This window comes from Falco naumanni, chromosome 8 (genome assembly GCF_017639655.2).
Source record: "Falco naumanni isolate bFalNau1 chromosome 8, bFalNau1.pat, whole genome shotgun sequence".
Taxonomy (NCBI): Eukaryota; Metazoa; Chordata; class Aves; order Falconiformes; family Falconidae; genus Falco; species Falco naumanni.
Genome location: NC_054061.1, coordinates 61,434,572 through 61,454,051, shown reverse-complemented (window position 1 = coordinate 61,454,051; position 19,480 = coordinate 61,434,572). Strand labels below are relative to the sequence as shown.

The following is a 19,480-nucleotide window of genomic DNA, read 5'->3' as shown; positions in this document are numbered from 1 at the left end:
CCGACCATCTGCCCTACTCCTAAGAAAACTTCCTGCCTTTGTTTGCCCTAATTAGCATTTTAATAAATCAACCAAATTTTTTTTTTCTAAAGCAACTACTGCACAACCATTAGCTTTCGCGTTAACTCTCACATGATGACAAATCCTGTGAATCAGTCAGTAAAAAGAGACGACACAAAGATGCGCACCAGGTTTCTGCACGCATCCGCTGGGCAATTCTTTTTACAGTGGCCTGTGTGGACAGATGGTGCTTATCTATATGAAAACCCACACAAGGAAAAACCCCCAAACTCTATCCATATTACATTTTGTTATATAGTCTATACAAATTATGTATAGGGACAACACAGAATTGTCTAGAGAGACCGTACAGACCTCCATATGGTGTATTTATGGGTTCGATACTCTTTTCTGCATTATCTGATAATGCTTCTGCTTGAACTGAAACATTTAACATGTTGTGCGTATCAAAACAACCGTAAAAAATAAATTGCTTTGGCGAGGTCCACCCTGGAAACACTTCTTAAATCGTATTGTTTAAATATCCATCGCTTCAGAGACTCAAAATCCAGCTGTGTTCCTCAGGTTCTGAAGTTTGTTATTCCTAAATGCAAGAGATTTGTGTAAGCATCCTGCTAAACCATTTGAATGAACCCAACATGAAATAAAAAAAAATAAAAATTGATGCTGAATACTTCTGCAAACTCCAATGTCCGAATTTACATTATTTCTTTTCGGTTACTTGACCCATGAACTTGACCAATGCAGAAAAATTTAGGATATTTGCATTTCTGTAAATACACTAGAAATTGAATCAACATTCAAGAAAGGAATAAGTAAACACTGAGGCCAAAAAATGATACTACCTTGGTACATTCCGAATAATCCAGCAAAAGGTTATTTTAGACAGAGTCTGTTCAGCTGGCCGTGACCAAGGACCACTTTAGATATTCACCCAAATTTACAGAACATTTTCTAGTCACAGAAGCTTATCTCTACAGCCCCATCACACTAAATTACGTTTTCTGTTTTCCTACCTTGGTTCTTCAGCTGTCATCAAAAAAAGGCACTGATGAAAAAGAAAATACAGTAGCGGTTTCTCAGGAACTTTTCCCCATTATCCCCCCAAGTGTATAATCACACTCTCTTGAATTAGATGTTTTATCATACAAAAGGTAATTGTATCAAATGAAAACTACTACCTGGGCAGTAAGTGCAGTGAAAATATAATGATCACACAATTTTAAGAGTATTAAACCCTGATTGCTCAAGTGATAAATGATGTTGAAAAACGAGCTAATCAAAACGTTTAGTATTGGGTTTTGGTTGTTTTTTTTAAACACCTCCTGATTTAGGCAAGGCAGTTGCCTGAAGGGTGGCAACCGTGCTAACAGGAACACCAAGGGGGATGTTTGAACAAGTTATTTTTTATTTTTTAAATCAATGAGTATCTCCTTCCATAATATTTCATTGTAAAATTTGTATAACATTTCCCTAAGCAGAGGAGCTCACTAACAGCATCTCATAACTGAAATCAACAGCCTGAGTTGCTGATTTCTCAGTAAGTGGGTAATTACCTTTCCCTTAACAAACAAGTTGTAAAGTGATGGCTATCACTTTGCAAACTTCAAAAAGTCGTTGCTTTCGCTAAACATCACAGGCTTTTTTCATGTTGCTGCTGGAAAAGACAGCAAAACAGACTTTAAGTACACTGTGCTGGTTAAAAATGGCTTTTCCAAAGCAGGCATCACATCTACTGTACTTCACCTGCATCACCGCTGTCTCCTAGTTAATCATTAAATCACCAAAGGGATCAGGCAGATGAGGAAAGCTCACCTAATGCTAAAAGCTAGCTATCTTTCAGCAGGAAATTCCAGGTGAAAGGTGAAAATCTAAGGCTTACAAATACTCTGGGAAAGATACCGCAAGTTCCCCACTTTTGAAAAGGTCTGAACGACCGCAAGCATGAAACATTTTGGACTGTACTACGCAAAACCATTTCAACCATAAAATTACAGCGTACACAAAACCAGTCACAAAACTAACAAACCAAGCACGCACACATATATTGCCTCCAGTACAGAGCAGATGCAGCATCTGTGGACAGAGCGTCATATTTTAGAGGTGCACAAGCTATTGCAATTAGCACCTATTACTTCAAAAACAAACACAGCTATTTTTACATAAAATACATATTATTCTGTAATTTCATGGAATTAAAAGGTGGAAAAACCCCTACTATTCTCCTTTCTCCTGCTCTCATCCCCACTAACACAGCAGTTACAATAAATGGAAAACTACAGATAGTATAGACAGTTTCTGTAACTTGTTTCCACAATATTACACCCAGGTGAAAACAAGTGAATTACTCCACACTCCAACTGCCTTTTCCTCACCAGTGCTCTGGAAAAAAAAAATATCTCTGAGCACACAGGTGCTGACAAGACTCTTCACTGGAACGCCAGCAACCATAAGCACCCCACGGGAGGGCACAAAACGCAGGTACACCTCAATTCGGGGACAGAAAAGGTCAAGGCAATTCACCGGTTTGTAAATGCATTTACAAGCAGCAGCATACCTGTAAGCTGGGACCGGTGTTTGTTACAAGAGTGATGTGATGCCTGCAGTCACAGATGACAATACAGCAAGGGTTTAGCGTTCGGAAATGCTCACAAGAGTCACTTGGGGTTCCTAACCCCGCACACGTGGCAGAGGACAGCCCCTGAACGGGTGGGCTGGCTGCTAGCTAGCGCCAGGACGTGCACCTCACTCTACAGGGATTCCAGCATCTCCCACCCATTAGGAGAACAAGCTGGGACCTTTGCAGAAAACTAACAAAAAGGGCTTACTTACGCACCTCAGCTTACCCAGCCTTCTCCACCCTCCCGCTCACCCCCACGCCTCAGTTGCCACCAATGCAAGATCAAACAAATGCAGCACATGCTACCTGAAACAATTTTTCTTTTCTAGCCTAAAGCGAAAAAAAATCCCGACTGAAGTAATATACTTAAAGTTTGCATAAATCACGTTTATCTCAAATTTTCCACTCTCACATTTCTTTTTATGACTGTCCAGGATGACACAGCAACATGTCAAAGGCCTTAGAAATCAGCGCAGTCAGAAGCTCGGAGCAGCCATGTAACGCACACAGCAACGACTCGATATGTATTTTACGCTGCGCAAACATAAAATTATCTTCAGTTTAGCAACATACCAGTTCTGACCTAACCAGTATTACAAACTCCTTCCACTGCAACCCCTTCCATTTTATTATTCCCATCCTGGTTTACTCAAAAGATTCACCCTTCCGTTTACTTCTTTTTAAGGACGGGGCCAGGCTCTTTGCGGTGGTGCCCAGCGACAGGACAAGGGGCCACGGGCCCAAACTGCAGCACAAGAAGTTCCATCTGAACGTGAGGCAGAACTTCTTTCCCTGGAGGGTGGCAGAGCCCTGGCACAGCTGCCCGGAGAGGCTGTGGGGTCTCCTTCCCTGCAGACATTCACATCCCGCCTGGACGTGACTCTGTGCGACCTGCTCTGGGTGACGCTGCTTTGGCAGGGGAGGGATCAGATGGGCTCCAGAGGTCCCTTCGACCCAGACCAGTTCGACATTCTGTGGTTCACGCAGCTTCATAGCATTTCAGAGTAGGACAGACCAGATCATTTCAAACGAGACCTTTCAGCCTAACAGGTCTCTGCTGATCTTTACCAGTCTGATAAAATTATTAGCTTGTCTTTGTTATCCTTCTTGCCACCAAAATACACTGGATGTTCACCATGCCTGCTTCCAGCCACTCACAGTATGAAATCCAGCTTGGTGACACAGGCTGTGATCCAAAAAGCCCACTAACTTCATTGATGTTTGGAAATCAAGCTTGTCAGATACAACTATTAAATTTTAATCCGTATATTAGGATATCATATCAACACCAAACCAACAGATGGTCAGAAATTAAAGAATATTTATGAAGAAAGTAATCACACTTTCCCTTTTAAGGATAGGAAACTTCAGCACTACTTGGCTTCCTACTTGATGAATTAAGACAATAAATCCCGAATTTGACTAACCAGGGTACATTTTAAGTGGTGTAAAAGAATTAAAGCCACCGGTATCTCCAGAATGGTGATGCCTCACAACAGAAACGTTTCTGTTGCAGTACAATGCTGCAGACATGTGGGAAAGACCTAAGGCAGGACAACTGTACAGAATTCAAACTCTCCTTCAAAGGGAGATGGGCGGGCTACCAAATTTTGTGAGCACTAAATCCAAATTGATATATATTAATAGGCAGCTGCAGGAACTCAGTATTTACCTGTGACATACCCTGTCAAGCGTGGGATGCTTCACAGTCCAACAAGTAACACCTTTTCCACAACAGGGTTTATACATAAGGTCTTTATTCTTAAATTTAAATTCAGCTGCTTGCTATTAGATAATTCTTAATTGTGAGAAGACAGGGAGAATGCCTAAAATAGACATCTTTTAGGAAGATCTAAAAATGTGTCTGCCCTTGACTACATGTGTCATCACATCATCGTAATTACATATAATGTTATAATTAGAACATGCGAAGATTTATACAGCAGATAAACTATAGAGTAACTATTTGGATCCCCTTTATATATGACATAATATTTTAGTTAGATGACTCAGGAGAGTACTTTCAAAGTCAAACTGTTGAATATCCACTCTACAAAGGAGGGTTCATTTTTATGCATCTACTTTGAATGTGAAATAAAAGCAAACAAACAAACACAGCTAGCTTGCTAGAACCTTTTTGTTCACATTTAATTATTGATGAATACCCTGAGTACATTTGGACCCTAGTTTTGTTGACTGCCAAATGTCAAAGTTAATACATAGCCATAAACACTTAAATAGTGACTGCTGTGACTGTCAAGATCTACTCTGTCACAAAAATCATGTTCCTTCAGGCACAGTTCCAAAAGGTGACCTGGGCCAGAAAAAATGTTTGCCTACAAAAAAACCCCCAAACCTTTATTTATGCATAAAATTCTTCACAGTTTTTTAAAATGTTTATACTATATATGGAAAGTACAGTTCACCTTGGATTATTCTCATTATTTCACAACCAGTAAAATGCCGATGGAGTCAAAAGTCAGTTTCAAGAAACAGCGTTGAATTTGGCTGCGTGGGCAGAGAGGTCAAGGCTAGGTCAGTGACACCTAGCATAGTCACTCACTGCCCTCCATCCCGTTTTAAAAATAAGAAAACCAAACAAACAGAGCTTTATATAGCACAGAAGAGCAATTTATTTAAAAGCTGCATTTAAACACTTGAAAAAAAAAGCAAGTCAAAGCATCCTGGGCCGGCATTCAGTTCACAGCCTCTTTTTTCCCAACACTGAGCTGGTTAAACTTTCTGAATTGCTATGGATTTCATCACAGCATCTTCATGTCAAGGAACTGCCTCCAAGGCCACCTCTGCCTCCCTGAACTCAACAGCCGTCCATCCCCTCGCAGCATAAGCCTTTTCCTCCACTGCCAGGCATGTTAAAACCAGTACAGAACGCTCTGAGTCCCAGCAAGCATACCCACCTGGTGGTGACCTCTGGCGTACTTCCTATCACCCTGACAAATCACAGAACAGCGATCTCAGACATCACCTACCATAAATACAAGACCCGTCAAATCAAGTGATACAACTGACCCCAGGGACTCGAGTCGAAAAAGAGCCTGAGATTCCCTTATTCAGCTGCTGCCAGCCCCAGGGACAATGCACGAACCCACGCACTTTACCAGCATCTTTCAAACACCACAGCACGTTCACCATTCATGCTTACTTCAAGTCGGTTTTCACTTACTCCAACATATGCTGAATAGCACCGAAATAATAGAATTAAAAAGCAGAATTTATCACATAGCACAGAGAGATTTGGTTAGACAAACACAGCTGATGTTTTCAACAATTTAACCATCCTCCTTGCTGAACAAAACATTTAAAGCTGTCGATATGCTGAAACCAAAAGCAATACTCACAGTTGCTTATAACTCCTCCAAGTGGGTCCCCCTTGAAGTCAAACTCAATATCCATGTATTTTCCCTGTGAAAGCAGCACGTTTTAAGACTGTAAGTTCCGTTTAAGAAAAAGCGACTAAGACATTTCTTAACAAGTTAGTCGGTGGTTTTTACAGGCTAAAAGAGCAACCTGGCAAGTGACTGTACACTTTGTCAAATTGTGAGAAACAGAAAATTATTCAAATTTCTCAAGACAATCGCACTATCAGAGCCAGAGATTTTCACGAGAATAGCTTTAATCGGGTTTGTAAGGCAACCCAATAATTTGCTCAGTTCCTAAGGTTATATGAAGAAAATGCACGTTATACCAGCTTTCACTAGAATGCCACGACCACCACTGCCACCACTCACGGCCGTGCAGGTATCGCCATGCTTATTGACAGAAGAAAGCAGGAAGAAATGATCTCCCATGCAGATGTGTCTCCTCAGTGTACGATCTCCTCGGAGCGGGAATCGGGGCAGTTGAAGGACAGCCACTAGCTTTGGCTCGAGGGACCGGCTGGCAGTGCTTGCTGCTGGAAACCGTGGAGCGCCTGTCCCTAAGCGCGTGTCTGCTTGTAAAAGTGACGGATTTTCCCCACTGAACTCTCCTTCATAACTCAGGAGACCAGAGGCAACAATTAACAGACTGCCACCACAAAACGGATTTCGTTTGCAGCCGTACTGGCACAGCATGCTTCCTTAACTTCTGTTTGACTTTTCCACACCACAGAAGACCGCTCTGGTCTTTGCACCATTTTCATTTAGATGACAAGTGCTTAATGGAGTCACAGCTACGTTTAACAGTGACAAAACAGACAGAGCCGTACTGTGTAGAAAAGGCAAAAGCAGCGCAGCTCACTTTGGCAAGGAAATTTAGGAAGATAAAAACTGCTGGTAGGAAGTCAACCAAATCCCACAAGCCACACACAGGAATGATCTCACCACCCTCTGGTGCTTACTTAACAGTGGACAAAACCAACCTATTGATAAGAGAAGCCTTGTGTTTACACTTCTTTATTCACTGCTTTTAGGAAGAGTTTTCTTCTTTTTCTTTCTCTTTTAATTACAGAACACAAAACCCAAGCACTTTACACTGAGTCCCTCAAAGCTACTTTCTACTTTACTGGGTGTTTTGTCAAGATTGGCTTGACTCTGCTTAAAATCTCTTCTCCTTGCTGGCTCCTGAGGCAGGCTAGACAGGACAGTTCTTGTACTTTTTTGGTCGCACTTAATTCTGAGCAGAGTCAAATCTCTGAGATAAAGAATTAGACCAGATAATTAAATTTTAATTTCCTAAGGACTTGGCCAGCTGGATGTTTCCAAAAGTATTTTTAGCTTTGTGTTTACAAGCAAGGACTTGAAAGGCAAAATAGTAGTTGGTCACACTTTGTCCTGGAGAGACTTCTGTTTACAAACAGCACCTCTTCTCCCCTTCGCTGGCTCCTCCTCCTCCTTTCTGTAGCACGCCATCTCTGATAGTTGCATTTTTTCTACCCTTTCTACCCCAAAAAATTTTCTACAATGCCTCGAATTTTGGCCCTGACCTTGCAATGAGGAGCCTCTGCTCTGCTCACAAGCAGGGGCAACGACAGCCGCAGAAGGAGCATTCACAGCCATGCAGAACAGCATCAACCACCCTCGAGAACCAGAACGGAAGGGGAGAGGAGTCTCCCATGAGGCAAAAAGCTGCTCTCCATCTTTTACCCATTTTCTTACACTCACAACACACCATTTTCCCAGCGTACTGGTTTGTCTTCTGGGGTCTGCGCTACACATCTCACTAAAACTGCTCTCTCGTGCACAAGTGAGCAAATGACAGAGCTGCATTCAGTCTGCTGACATTAGCAGGAGAAACCGGGATGAGTACTCACACTTCTGAATCTCCCAGCTCTAGCGTCAACTATTTTTTTTTTTTTTGGTTTGTTTTTATCCAATTGTCAATTCCTGGAATTTCACATTCAGTTTTGTGCTAAGAAAGCCCGAATTCAACCACTATGATTATAAAGAATATAAGCAAAAAAGTAACGTTACAAATGTTGAAATGAAAACTAAAGTTGCAAACACACAGAAATGTAAACATCCTAGAAAGAAAGTAAGAACCTAAAGTAGCAGTTTTAACAAAAAAATGTATACATATGGATGGAAAACGAGATCATGCAGAAAGATCGCCTTGCTAAGCAGGCCAGTTGCTAGGCACATGGCCGCTGACATTAAAGCCACCAGTGCCAGAAAATTAAAAGAATCCAGCTGCGCTGTAATTATGTTTTCATCCGGTCACAGACTGTCACATCCTAATTTGATTTTTTTTGTTGTTTTGTTTTTGCTTTGGTTTGGTTTTAGCCTCTACTTTGATTCTCAGTAGAAGTCTACGCCCACATCAGAAACCAACCAGATTCCTGACAAGCAGGCAAAACACCTTTTAAAAAGAGGGGGGTGACTGCTAATAACGCACTCCCCACACACTGGGGCAGGGGAACATGCTCGAGTGTACAGAATGAAATACCGATTGCTGCTGAAGGTGCCTGCCTGCCCCACACACCACCGCCAACAGCTACAGGAAAGTTGTCTCCAAATGATTCCTTCCCTCCTTACAGACGCCTTGACGGCTGATACAAGGTAAAACAGAAATAGCCAACACACTCCCCTAAAAGGAATTCAAATCCAGCCTTACAGAAAATACTTACAAATCTAGAGGAGTTGTCATTCCTCACCGTTTTGGCATTTCCAAAAGCTGGAGAAAGAGAAGAACAAATATGACAACCAAATTGATAAGTAAAAAAAATATTTAAATGCTAAAATATCTATGACTCTTTATATACTTAAAGGAATCACAGGCTTCTGGGGAACAACGCCCTGTTCAGTGTATGGGTATCAGTCCCTGGGGACAGACAGAGTGTGACAGATGTGATCACAGATGAGAAGACACCCAAGGAAATCCAAACAAGTTTCTTCTCAACACTTGCTTTGTTTAAAAATGTGAAAGAAAAACATACAAGGGGAAGTGGTGCCAAGACAAAACCACACCTGGACTGAGCATATATCCTTAGGGTTCAAATGACATTTAAGATGTTATTACCCATATAACTTTAAAGATAGGAAATACTTCTTTCTTTTCAATTCACAGAAAGAAACAGATCTCAGTGCCCAGAACTGAAGGTGGTAAAAGATGGAGGCCAGAACTGAAGAAATTACGGAATGATGCTTAAAAATTGTTTGCATGGGACAGTTTATCCAATGCTTCAAAACTGATTTATTTACGCTATTCCACCACATTTATCCTAGCTTAGGCTGAATATTCTTCAGCTGAAAGAAGCCTGACTTACAGTGAAAGTTTCACACACTCCCCCCTCAGCCTGACCTAAATTAGGTTGCTGAATAGTTTGGGTTTAATTTCTTTTGCTCAAGTTTTCTGACAGTATAAACTCTCCAAGAACAGACTTCCCAGGGCCACGTTCAGGTGGGCAGCCACCAGCTCAGAACATCAGCAGGACCAGAACTCAGACTGGAGGACAACTCAACTCTAAACTTCACACATTGTCAAAGCACATGGAGCCAAAGAGGAGTGTCCCCTACATTATTAAGTATAGCACTCCTACTCCAACAGGAGACTTTATTTATCCCAGTATTTATTTATATAGCATACATATTTTCAAAGATCAAGTCAAGTCAATGTTTTTTTGGACAGAAATAAATACATGCTTGTAGGGCTTCAACAAACTTGCATGAGTAGACTTGATCAAAGAACTGAGGCCAAAAGGAAACGTTTGTTGCTCCTGAAGGCCCAGGATAAGTGAAAGAATTGTTTTTAAAATCTTTATGCCCTGCAATAAATCATCTTTTCAACAACCAAATCTCTGAGCTGCATTTTCTTAAACACAGTGCTGAACAGTAAAGTCATTTATAACTGCACAGAACCAAGCACAAACGTTCTATTATAAAGCACGAGACACATTCCTCAGTTTTCCCTGAAGCTCATTGTTTCTAAAAGTTAATTTACAGTAGCAACTGTAGTTAAAAAAAAATAATCCCATAAGATAAATTATGCATATGTAACATTTATGTCATTTTCTTGCACTGCAGCTCGACTGAAACAGAACTATATAACCAAAGACAAATAAATCTAACCACAAATGCTTAATTTCTGTCTAAAATGTATATGAGCAGCCAGGCTTGCTCAGCAGCCTCATGGAATAATTCAGTACCCCACCTTCCAAAAAGCTAAATAGGCAGTTACCAGTGCACCGAGTAGAACAAATAACACCTTAGAGCGGTAAGGCACTCTTCTGTAAGCTTAGTCTATTCCTCCTGCATTAAAACAAAGATTCACAAACCAACAAGAAATCCAATACATTTGGCAGTCCCTGGGGAACAATCTAGCTTTGGCAAGAAAAACCTCCGTACTTCCCATACTATTTGTCTACAATTGTTATCTGCCTTCCAGAACAGCGATAAAAGCAACACAGCTCTTCTCTGTAAATCCCAAACAATGGATGATCGCAATCCCTCCATTCAGCTTGTAAGTGGAACGTATCTGATCATCAAAGGAAGGCTTATCCAGCACTTCTATTATTCTTAAATTTTAACATTTCATCCTCTCTTTACAAGTCTTCTCTGACATTTTTTTTTGTGTGCAGTCAATGACCCCATTTCACCCATCCAGTTCACCACTGCTCTCGGCCCACTTTTGCTTTCCCTTCCCTTTTTTCTATTCTCCCCGCTCCGTTCTCATTGGTAGAGTGCTTGCTCCCTACAGACTCCAAATCATCACACAGACATACAGATAGCTAGGCAATAAATAAAATGTTGACACTCAACAGTCTTGCAAACACTGCTTATCATCTGGCCATAATACAAAATTATTGTACAGCAGTCATGAGAATTCGTCTCAGCACCACAACAGCTTAAGGAACTGTGGGAAAGACCGAGTCAGGAATCAACACAATAGATCTAAATAAGTCAACGCTAACCAAGGCACTTCTGAAGGCAATTATTAGACAATGGGACAAAAGTGCAAGCTTTGAGGATCATATATCCTATCTCCAGGAAAAAAATAAGATCCTGTTTCTGGCAGCCAACAGCTTTGAATTAAAATGACTAATAAAAAAAAAAAAAAAAAGTCTTTCATGGGAGAGCAGGAAAGGCAGTTGTCAGGAAGACGGGCCAACAGAGTCACCAGACCCAGGGAACAATAAGTCTCAGGGACCAACAGGCATGCATATGGATTGGCTTAAGGTTTTGCTAAGATCCATTTCTTCACCCTTTTTTTTTTTTTTTTTTTATAAAAGAAAAATAATGCTTTACAGAGCTTGTTTGTTTACTAGAGACAACCATAATACAATTTGGAAGGAAATGAATCAGAGGGGCTGGACTGACGTTAAGTCTTTTGATACAGTCCAGCATCATCAAGGCAGGGATAAGAAAGGGTTCGTCCTCTGAGAGCAGCAGAAGGAGGCTGGGCAGTATGACCTAACTTAGTAAGCTCTCCCTTCACGAGGGAAACAGTTTCCTTCTCAAGAAAACCTCCCCAAAACCCAATAAAATCTTGTAGCTGCCTTCACAGAAAGCATCTCCTGCAGTTTTGGACATGAAATAGCAACAATACAACAGACACAGTTTTCCAAACCAGCTCAGCAGGAATGCTGATACGCACAGAGGCAATACGCACCTACGTGCTCTGCAAGATTCTTACCTTCAAGAACTGGATTTGACTGCAGAAGTTGTTCTTTTACTTGATTAACCTCTGCCCCTTTTCCGCACACAGCAGCTACATACGACATGACAAGTTTGCTCGCCTCTGTGGGGGGGAGAGCAAAATAAAACAGTGGTAAGTGTTGGCAAATAGGCCATAAAATGATTTGCAGACTTGATCTCCATCACATTTTCAGCACGCCAGACAGGAACCATAAGCGCATTACATTCCAGTTTTCTTCTGCATCGTTGCACCACCTGGAAGTGAGGAAGGCGCATCCCTGCTATGAGACTCGTAACAGCCCCACTGACCTAAATACCTAGAGCCTTCCCGAGCCAAAGCAGCCACCAGCAGACACGGCACGTTGCATGCTTTTTCATCTAGCCTCGCCAAGAGGCATTCCATAGGGAAAGGACGTTATCCCTAGCTGACAGGTCAGAAATGTTTTAATCTAGCCTGAAAAAATAGGCCCAAGCAGATTCAAGACTCAAAATTCAATCAGCTTTTATCAGCAGATACACAGTAACACAAGCGTAAACATACAATACACGGAACTCCAAAGTACACGACAAGTAACTGAGTAATGGCAACAGCCGGTAACGTTATGCAGTCTGTTTCAAAGGACACCAACTAGAGAAAGTGAAGCATTCATTTAAACAATGAAATCAATCTGAAGGTATAACTTCTAACAAATTCTGGAATAATATCTGGACTCTCAAAGCTGGGTTCCTATGGGAGTCAATCACCCATATACAGACAGAAATATATATTAAATAATCCATCCAACCCTTATGTTTTTGCTGGCCAGGACAAAGAGAAGCTGAGAGAGGATTCTGTTTATAAACAGAGTCTGTGATGTTTAGTATGATGCAAAAGAGTGAAATTTGAGGCAAAATTGGTTGATATACAATGTAATTACTAACAGCTGGAACCCCTATCAACTCAAGCCAGTGGTCATAAAAAAACCATTACTTGCTCTTCAGAGATCTGTTGCAAACTTAAGGATTTCATTTCAGGAAAGAACAAAGGAGAAGTTACCCTTTGGATTTTGATTCTTTCCTATTTAAGCAAATTTGTCTGCTACTATTAAATAATTAATATTAAATTAATTAAAAATTATATTTTAAATATTTTTTAAAATACTTGTATTAAAATATGCTAGAGAAAACCAAGCAAACCTGCCACAGAGGAAGCAAGGAAGGAGCAAGCACCATGGGCATGCCCATAAGGCCTCCCATCTCTCTTAACTGCGCCCTGAACCCAGCTCTTGTCTTGAAGAATCCATTCCCTTCGCAGCCGGCAATTGCTAAATTATTTGAAGTATTTCTTAAAACAGTCAACGCCTTTAAAATAGAGCTACTCAACCACTGAGAGAAGCGCACACTGAAGCAGCAAATAAGCTATTACAACATGCAGTAAGACAACGCACAATGACTTCAAGATAGAACATCGCTGAAAGAAAACAAAGGCCCTTTCTTTTATCAGCAACTCTTGTTGAGTCCAATAAAGACACCAGGAAGGGAATCATTGCCTTAACATCTGAAAACATTTAAATACACCACTCACTCTGATAATGTACCGTGCTTTCTTGCACAGTTACTATCGATTAGCAATATAAACGTGCAGCGGAACAAGAACAAAATTGGAAGCAAATAAAAAAGCCCAACTGATGCCACTTCAGTTTCAATTCTTCCAGCCCAAACGTGCTACATGTTCTGACTACCAAAAATTTAAAACAGAGTCATACAGTACTAAGAACTTTGCTTCCCCAACTCCAGGAACTTGCTCCTCATTTCTCAACCCCCTTGGGGTTTTTTGCAATGAAAATCTGACTCCTCAGCTAACAGCCCCATTTCAGCAACAGTAGTTCCATCAAATGTTGGGGGGAGAACAGCACCGATTCCAAGTCAATTGTTGACTTGAATCTCAAACCCTGCATTATTCTGTACTTACCTTTATAAAGCAGTAATTCATATTCTGTTCCATACAGCTACGAAAATTACAGAGCAGCCAAAAATCTCTGTACAAACCTAAAACTGCCAGAATATTCTCTACAAACAGGAGTTCAGAAACTCAAGCACTGCTACCCCTTTCAACTGAATAAATAAATGAATAAAAGGTGGACCTCGATTGTATGAGGTGCTTGGTAATTCACAGGTCCTGAGGAAGTCAAGACATTAGGTAATACCGGTACAGAACTCCTTGCTGACGTCTGAACTCCTAGACAGAGTCTCTAACAACCGTATTAATAAGAACCTGATTATTTTAATGTACACTTTTATTGAATACACATGTGTTTTCACATTACTGAACTGAAAAGAAGGATTGTATTACAAGATTTCAAGACCTCCCAATTGGCTGCCACTAATCAGGCAAAGGAAAACAAAGACGAAACCTGCACTTCACATTTTCACAAAGGGCTTGGAAAGCAACTTCTTGTTACTCACCTTCAGTCTTGCTCAGTATATGCATACAAAGCTCCACATTTTCTCAGATTCAGAGAACAAAATCTCTTAAATTACATGGAAACAGATGCATGCGTTCCTATTCCCTGTCTCTTTTGCAAGTCACCTCGGTTTTAAATTGTTATTTCAGAAAATAACTGGCTTTTTTGTCTTTTGTAAGATCTATCTAAAACATTCCGCAGTTATGCAAACCTCACTTGATTTCTGCCATTCCAGTTTACAAATTAGCAGTCATTTTCAAGGCAATTTCAGCTTTGCCTGAGAAGCAGAGTGTTCTGGTACACAGGCCAATCTTAGAACTGCAGCTGAGCACAGCATGCAAAAGACTGATAAAATTTCCAGAGTAATTAGCTCTTATTATTTATTTTCCTTGGATGAATAGCATAATCCAGTGTAAAGGCACACATTTAATAAAAGACATGCAAAAGTATTAAAGGATTGTCTTCTACTCCAGAAGACCAAGAACATTCAGTTTTCTCCATCTTCACGTTTCCCACAGGGAGAGCCGCAATGTTTTCCAGCCCTCGCAATACTCCATCACAAACCAGCACTACTTTAGCATGACTTTGCATACTGATGAGGACACTGTGTCAACGTGCCATAGGACCCCACGCTGGTGACCACGTGAAAAAACACTGGTTTGTGTAAGTTCACACCAGCAGCAACAAGCACGACAGCATCCACCTTCTGCAATCACCAGACACAAAACGACACCGGTGTCTCTCAGCTCTCAGACTCTAGCATCACTTTGCAAGACTCCGAATAACTCTGAATGTTTTTCAGTAAGATCAAAGCTGCTTGTTACCTGTTTTTCCGGCTCCACTCTCTCCTGTGATAAGGATGCACTGGTCTTTGTCCTGGTCCCTTAAAGATCTGTATGCTTCATCTGACAGGGCAAAGCTGCAAGGTAAGAAAGAGTCAATTGAGAATTAGATAAAACAAATCCCAACAATAACTACAATCAGACGTTCACATCCAGGCAGGAAAACAAACGAAAACCCACACACACATTCCCCCCTCCAAGTGCTACCATTCTGTGAGTGGTGAAGCATTCACTTTTCAGAACATAAAGACCAACAGAGGCGAGATGGATATTTCTTCTCAGTGACTTATTTGGACTTCTCCAGGAACAAGCAAGCACAATCTCCAGATTTTTCTAAAGACAGCAAGGTCAAAACAAATTCACAAAATTTGGGGGAAATTCAGGTAGCTTTCTTCATTGAAAAAAAAATCATATTCTTTATTGAACATAACATCAATGCAACGAGTTCTGTCTGAAGACATTTAAGAAAAAGGAGACGGGAGAATCCTGAGCATTAACAATACCAGAAGCTGCAATTTCTACTCTAAAAAGCATGAAGAAATATCAGAACCTTATAAAATATTGAGCAATTTAAGCATTTTTAAGCATTCAGGTATTGCTGAACAATAAATACGAAGAGGTGTTTCCCAATAGCTGTGTTCTTAACTCAGTAAGGGTGATGTTAAGTAGCAAAAGTAAAGAATATAGTAAGAATCAGCAACTTCCCTGTTGCTGCACCAAATTGTACAAAAATGGTACAAAAAAAGGTACCAAATCCTGTACCAAAAGTCTATTCATGGAGCTGAGAACATCATGACCCCGAAACTACTGGGCTGCAATCTGATTCCAGATGTGCTTTGTAGCCATGCAGCAATATATATTTTGGAGAACTGCAGATGTGTTACTTATATTTAGTTTTCTTTAGTAGCAATTTTGAGGCACAGCAAGAGTAGCATTGACTTTTATTTCAACTGCATTTTTCAGTTTGTGGAATCAAGGACTCTGAGCATTAGAACCCCTTGAAAAAACTTAAGCATGTAGTATCTGAAAAAAGACATCGAAGCAAAATCCAAATAAAAAGGCACACTTGCATGACACAACTTAGAAAAAAACGTCATAGCTAAACACGCCATATTTTTGTGTGAAATAAACATCCATCCAGCAGACCAAGAACTTTGTTAGATTACTGCACCTAGTAAAATATTTAGTGTTTGTATGTACTTAGAAGTGGATACTGTTGATTATTTAAAGAAACCATGTATGAAAAATGGAAATGAACTCTCAGGTCAACATAAAACACATAATCATTGCAGATTCAATGTAACTTTTAGAAACTGATTATCTACAACAGTTCAGGAGCTTTGCACTCAGCTAATAACTACAAATAGATCAAGTATTTGTTTTGAATAACGTAGCCATATACTGCTCTCACAGGCAACCACAGCCCCTTTATAGATAAGAAAGCTCTAATGAGCCCAGTTAGGGGTAGCACGGACAACACACAACGCAAGTGGTGAGAGCCACACAGCCTTTCCTAAAAGCTCCTATTACCACATATTGAAAGCTTCAAATATTAAACCTACGTATAGCCAGATCAGTTCATACTTATTGCTACCACTGCCCCTTAGCTCAGGCATTTCTTCCTGGCTTCTTTCCCCCAGAAAGTTTATGGAGAGCATGTCATATTGTCCCAAATTCATCACCATGTGCACACACAACACCATTTATACTTGCTCATCAGTATTAGACTCATCTCGTATCGCTTATTTGGGGTTTGATTTTCTTTGCTTGCTTCTTTTTACGGTTGCATCACGTTACCAGCTCAGCCATCCTGCAAGAGACCAGTGTACCAAGCAAGTGGCATTCAGAAAAGGTTGGAAAACAGGTAAATGAAATGCCTTTTGGCTCCTTCACTACCGAATACTCACACCTCCCCCTTCATCCCTAGTTCTTGCCAAGGATGCTCCTGTCACCGGCTCCCCCCTTTCGGTGTCCCTCTCCTGCAGCACCTGCCCACGTGGCTGGACCACCAGCCCCAGGCCCCTGGGCTCTCTCCTGTCCCGCCAGCTTACATCGTCTAAGGCGCTGCAGCACAAGATGGCTGGGCCAAACCACCGCGGTCTGAGGTCATTAACTCCTTTTGATACATACACTATTGAACTCAAATTAAGATTGATCTCTCAAAACTTAACGCTGCTATGGCAATGGAAGCAGCTGAACTCAGTAATTCAACTGGAGGTGAAAATGTGTTTACGAGAAAGTAGCAGGCTGTAATGTTTTTAGCATTACAACAAAGTCTGTTTGTGATGTGGCCAACACACTGAAGAACTAGCAAGAAAAAATAATATTCTGCTGCTGCTGAGAGACTATGACACAATTTCTGGCATCCACTTCACTGTCCGGAATCCAAACTACAGTAGCAGTAACACTCTACCAGACTCTCTTACAGGACATATTTAGGAAATTAATGATATTTGTTGAACGCTGCTGCAGATATACTTGTAAATTGAAGAGTACGATATGCGGCACTCAGAAGAGCTTATTCCAGTACATATTACATTCCTTTTTGCAAGGGGAAAAAAAAAAAGTAATAGGATGAAAAGGAAAGAAATAAAACTGCACTGAGCATTCACGGGCCACGTGAGACAATATCAATAATGTTGTGGTTTCCATGGGTTTGATTCAGAACACTGTCTCAGCAGGAAGGTAAGACTCTCAGATGCCTTTCAAACTTACAGGCTAGATGGCTCACTCTGTGCCTGCTGTCCTTCAAACAATCTCAGCCATCAACTAGCATTTCACTGCTGAAACAACTTTCTTGGCAGAAGTTTCAAGCTGGAAAATGAAGTCAGCATCAAGCACAGAGAAAGTATTCTCTCTGTTGATATACTGAGTTATGAGTTAATCAGCTTAGTAACCATTCATCTTTTCTAATGCACTGAATGTTAGTTTCCCAACAGCCCCTGTCAGAATATGTTTTACTGTTTGATGTATTTATTAACTCTGCCTGCAGAGCATAGTTAAAAACACCAGATCCTGCTTTTTCTCCCTCCTCTGCAGAGAAACTAAGAGTCTAATACTGCAATGAGACCTTGACAGTTGGAGAAGAGAGTGGGATTTCATGCAGTTCTGGGTTTACCCAATCTAAACTTGGCATACAATTTCTTTTCCTCCAGTCCACACAATCCAGCAAAGCCTAATACTTCATAAGTCTCGTATTATCTACTACATCAAGTATTATCTACTACAGACAAAAGAAAAAGCAAGTTGACTCATTTCAAAAGAAGTTTGGCGTACGCATTTATCAAAAGCTACCTAGTAAAAGTGTTCTAAAATCTACCTCTGATGTTTCAACCACTGCTCCAACAATTCAAGCAGAGGAGGCATAACCAAAAGCATATTTAAGAAGTAAGATTTCTTTGTCTTTCTGGCTTTGCATAAACAGCATTAGACACGTTTATGTCAGAGCCTGAACAAAGGCCTTTATCTCAAAGAAAAAGATCTATTCATTTGTCATGTTGACTTTCATGGCACAACGTCACACCTTGCAGTCCTTCCCATCCATTAGCACTTCCTATCTTTGCAACAACAACAACAAAAAAAACAACCACCAAACTTCGAGTCTTTTGGTTCACTCTACTCGATCCAAAAATATAATTTCATGCTTTTTCCTATTTGTTACAAACATGTAAAAGAATCTCATTTAAGACCATTTTAGTTTAACACATTTTAATGATCTCTAGATCACAAGGATTCCTTCTATCCCTTTCCTTTCAGCAACGTTAAGAGACAACACAGCTCTGTAAAGTCAACATTTGCAACTATAGGTTTAAACCACATATCCCTCTTTGAGCCACCTCACAATTACAGAGCCTAAGTAAAATTTTAGAATAGTTTGTAGTTTAAAAACCAGTTATAAACCATGTGTTTTGAATTAGCTGGTGAGTGTGTCAGCAGTGTCATTGACCATACCTTATAATAAGCTCTCCTTTGATTTTTAGGTTTTCATGGAAGAAGATGACATTCTTCTACCACAACAAACACAGAACTATTTACTGGCATTCTGTTTTAGCGAAGACTTAAGTATAGAAGCAATTTGAAGTCAAAACGCCACCCACACCTAGCTCAGTAAGAAGGTTCTGCTTTTTTTTTATAGCACAGCTCCAGATAGCTCCAGATGGCCAGATCTGTCACGAAGTCCTAACCCAAAATTTCTAACAAAGGGAAAGAGCAAACAGGCCTCCAAGGGGGACTTCCAAAGAGCTCCAGTAATTTTCAGCAGCACAACAGCATCTCCACGCTCTGGCAAAACACTGGGGTCAGGAAGAAGCAGGAACAAGGTTCCCACCCATTCACCCCAAAACGAGCATCAACTGCTAGCACTTCATTTGGATGCTCAGGACAGCACCCACAATTACACTAGGGGTAAAAAACTTGCTCTCATTGTCGTAAATTCAGCTCACGGGAGCAGCTCTTCCCTTCTACCATCTTCTTCCTTTAAGC

At 40.7% G+C, this 19,480-nt stretch overlaps 1 protein-coding gene across 6 annotated transcripts in view; it reads right to left on the bottom strand.

Annotated features, from left to right (window-relative positions):
• The window catches only part of MYO1B (myosin IB), a 113,145-nt gene that overhangs the window by 47,823 nt on the left and 45,842 nt on the right, over positions 1 to 19,480 (bottom strand). For all 6 annotated transcript variants that reach the window (XM_040605211.1, XM_040605212.1, XM_040605214.1 and 3 more), the window contains 4 exons: positions 14,981 to 15,075; positions 11,711 to 11,815; positions 8,706 to 8,752; positions 6,001 to 6,064 (listed from right to left, as the gene is read on the bottom strand). In XM_040605211.1, coding sequence (XP_040461145.1) covers positions 6,001 to 6,064; positions 8,706 to 8,752; positions 11,711 to 11,815; positions 14,981 to 15,075 — 311 coding nt within the window. The remainder of the gene's footprint in view (positions 1 to 6,000; positions 6,065 to 8,705; positions 8,753 to 11,710; positions 11,816 to 14,980; positions 15,076 to 19,480) is intronic.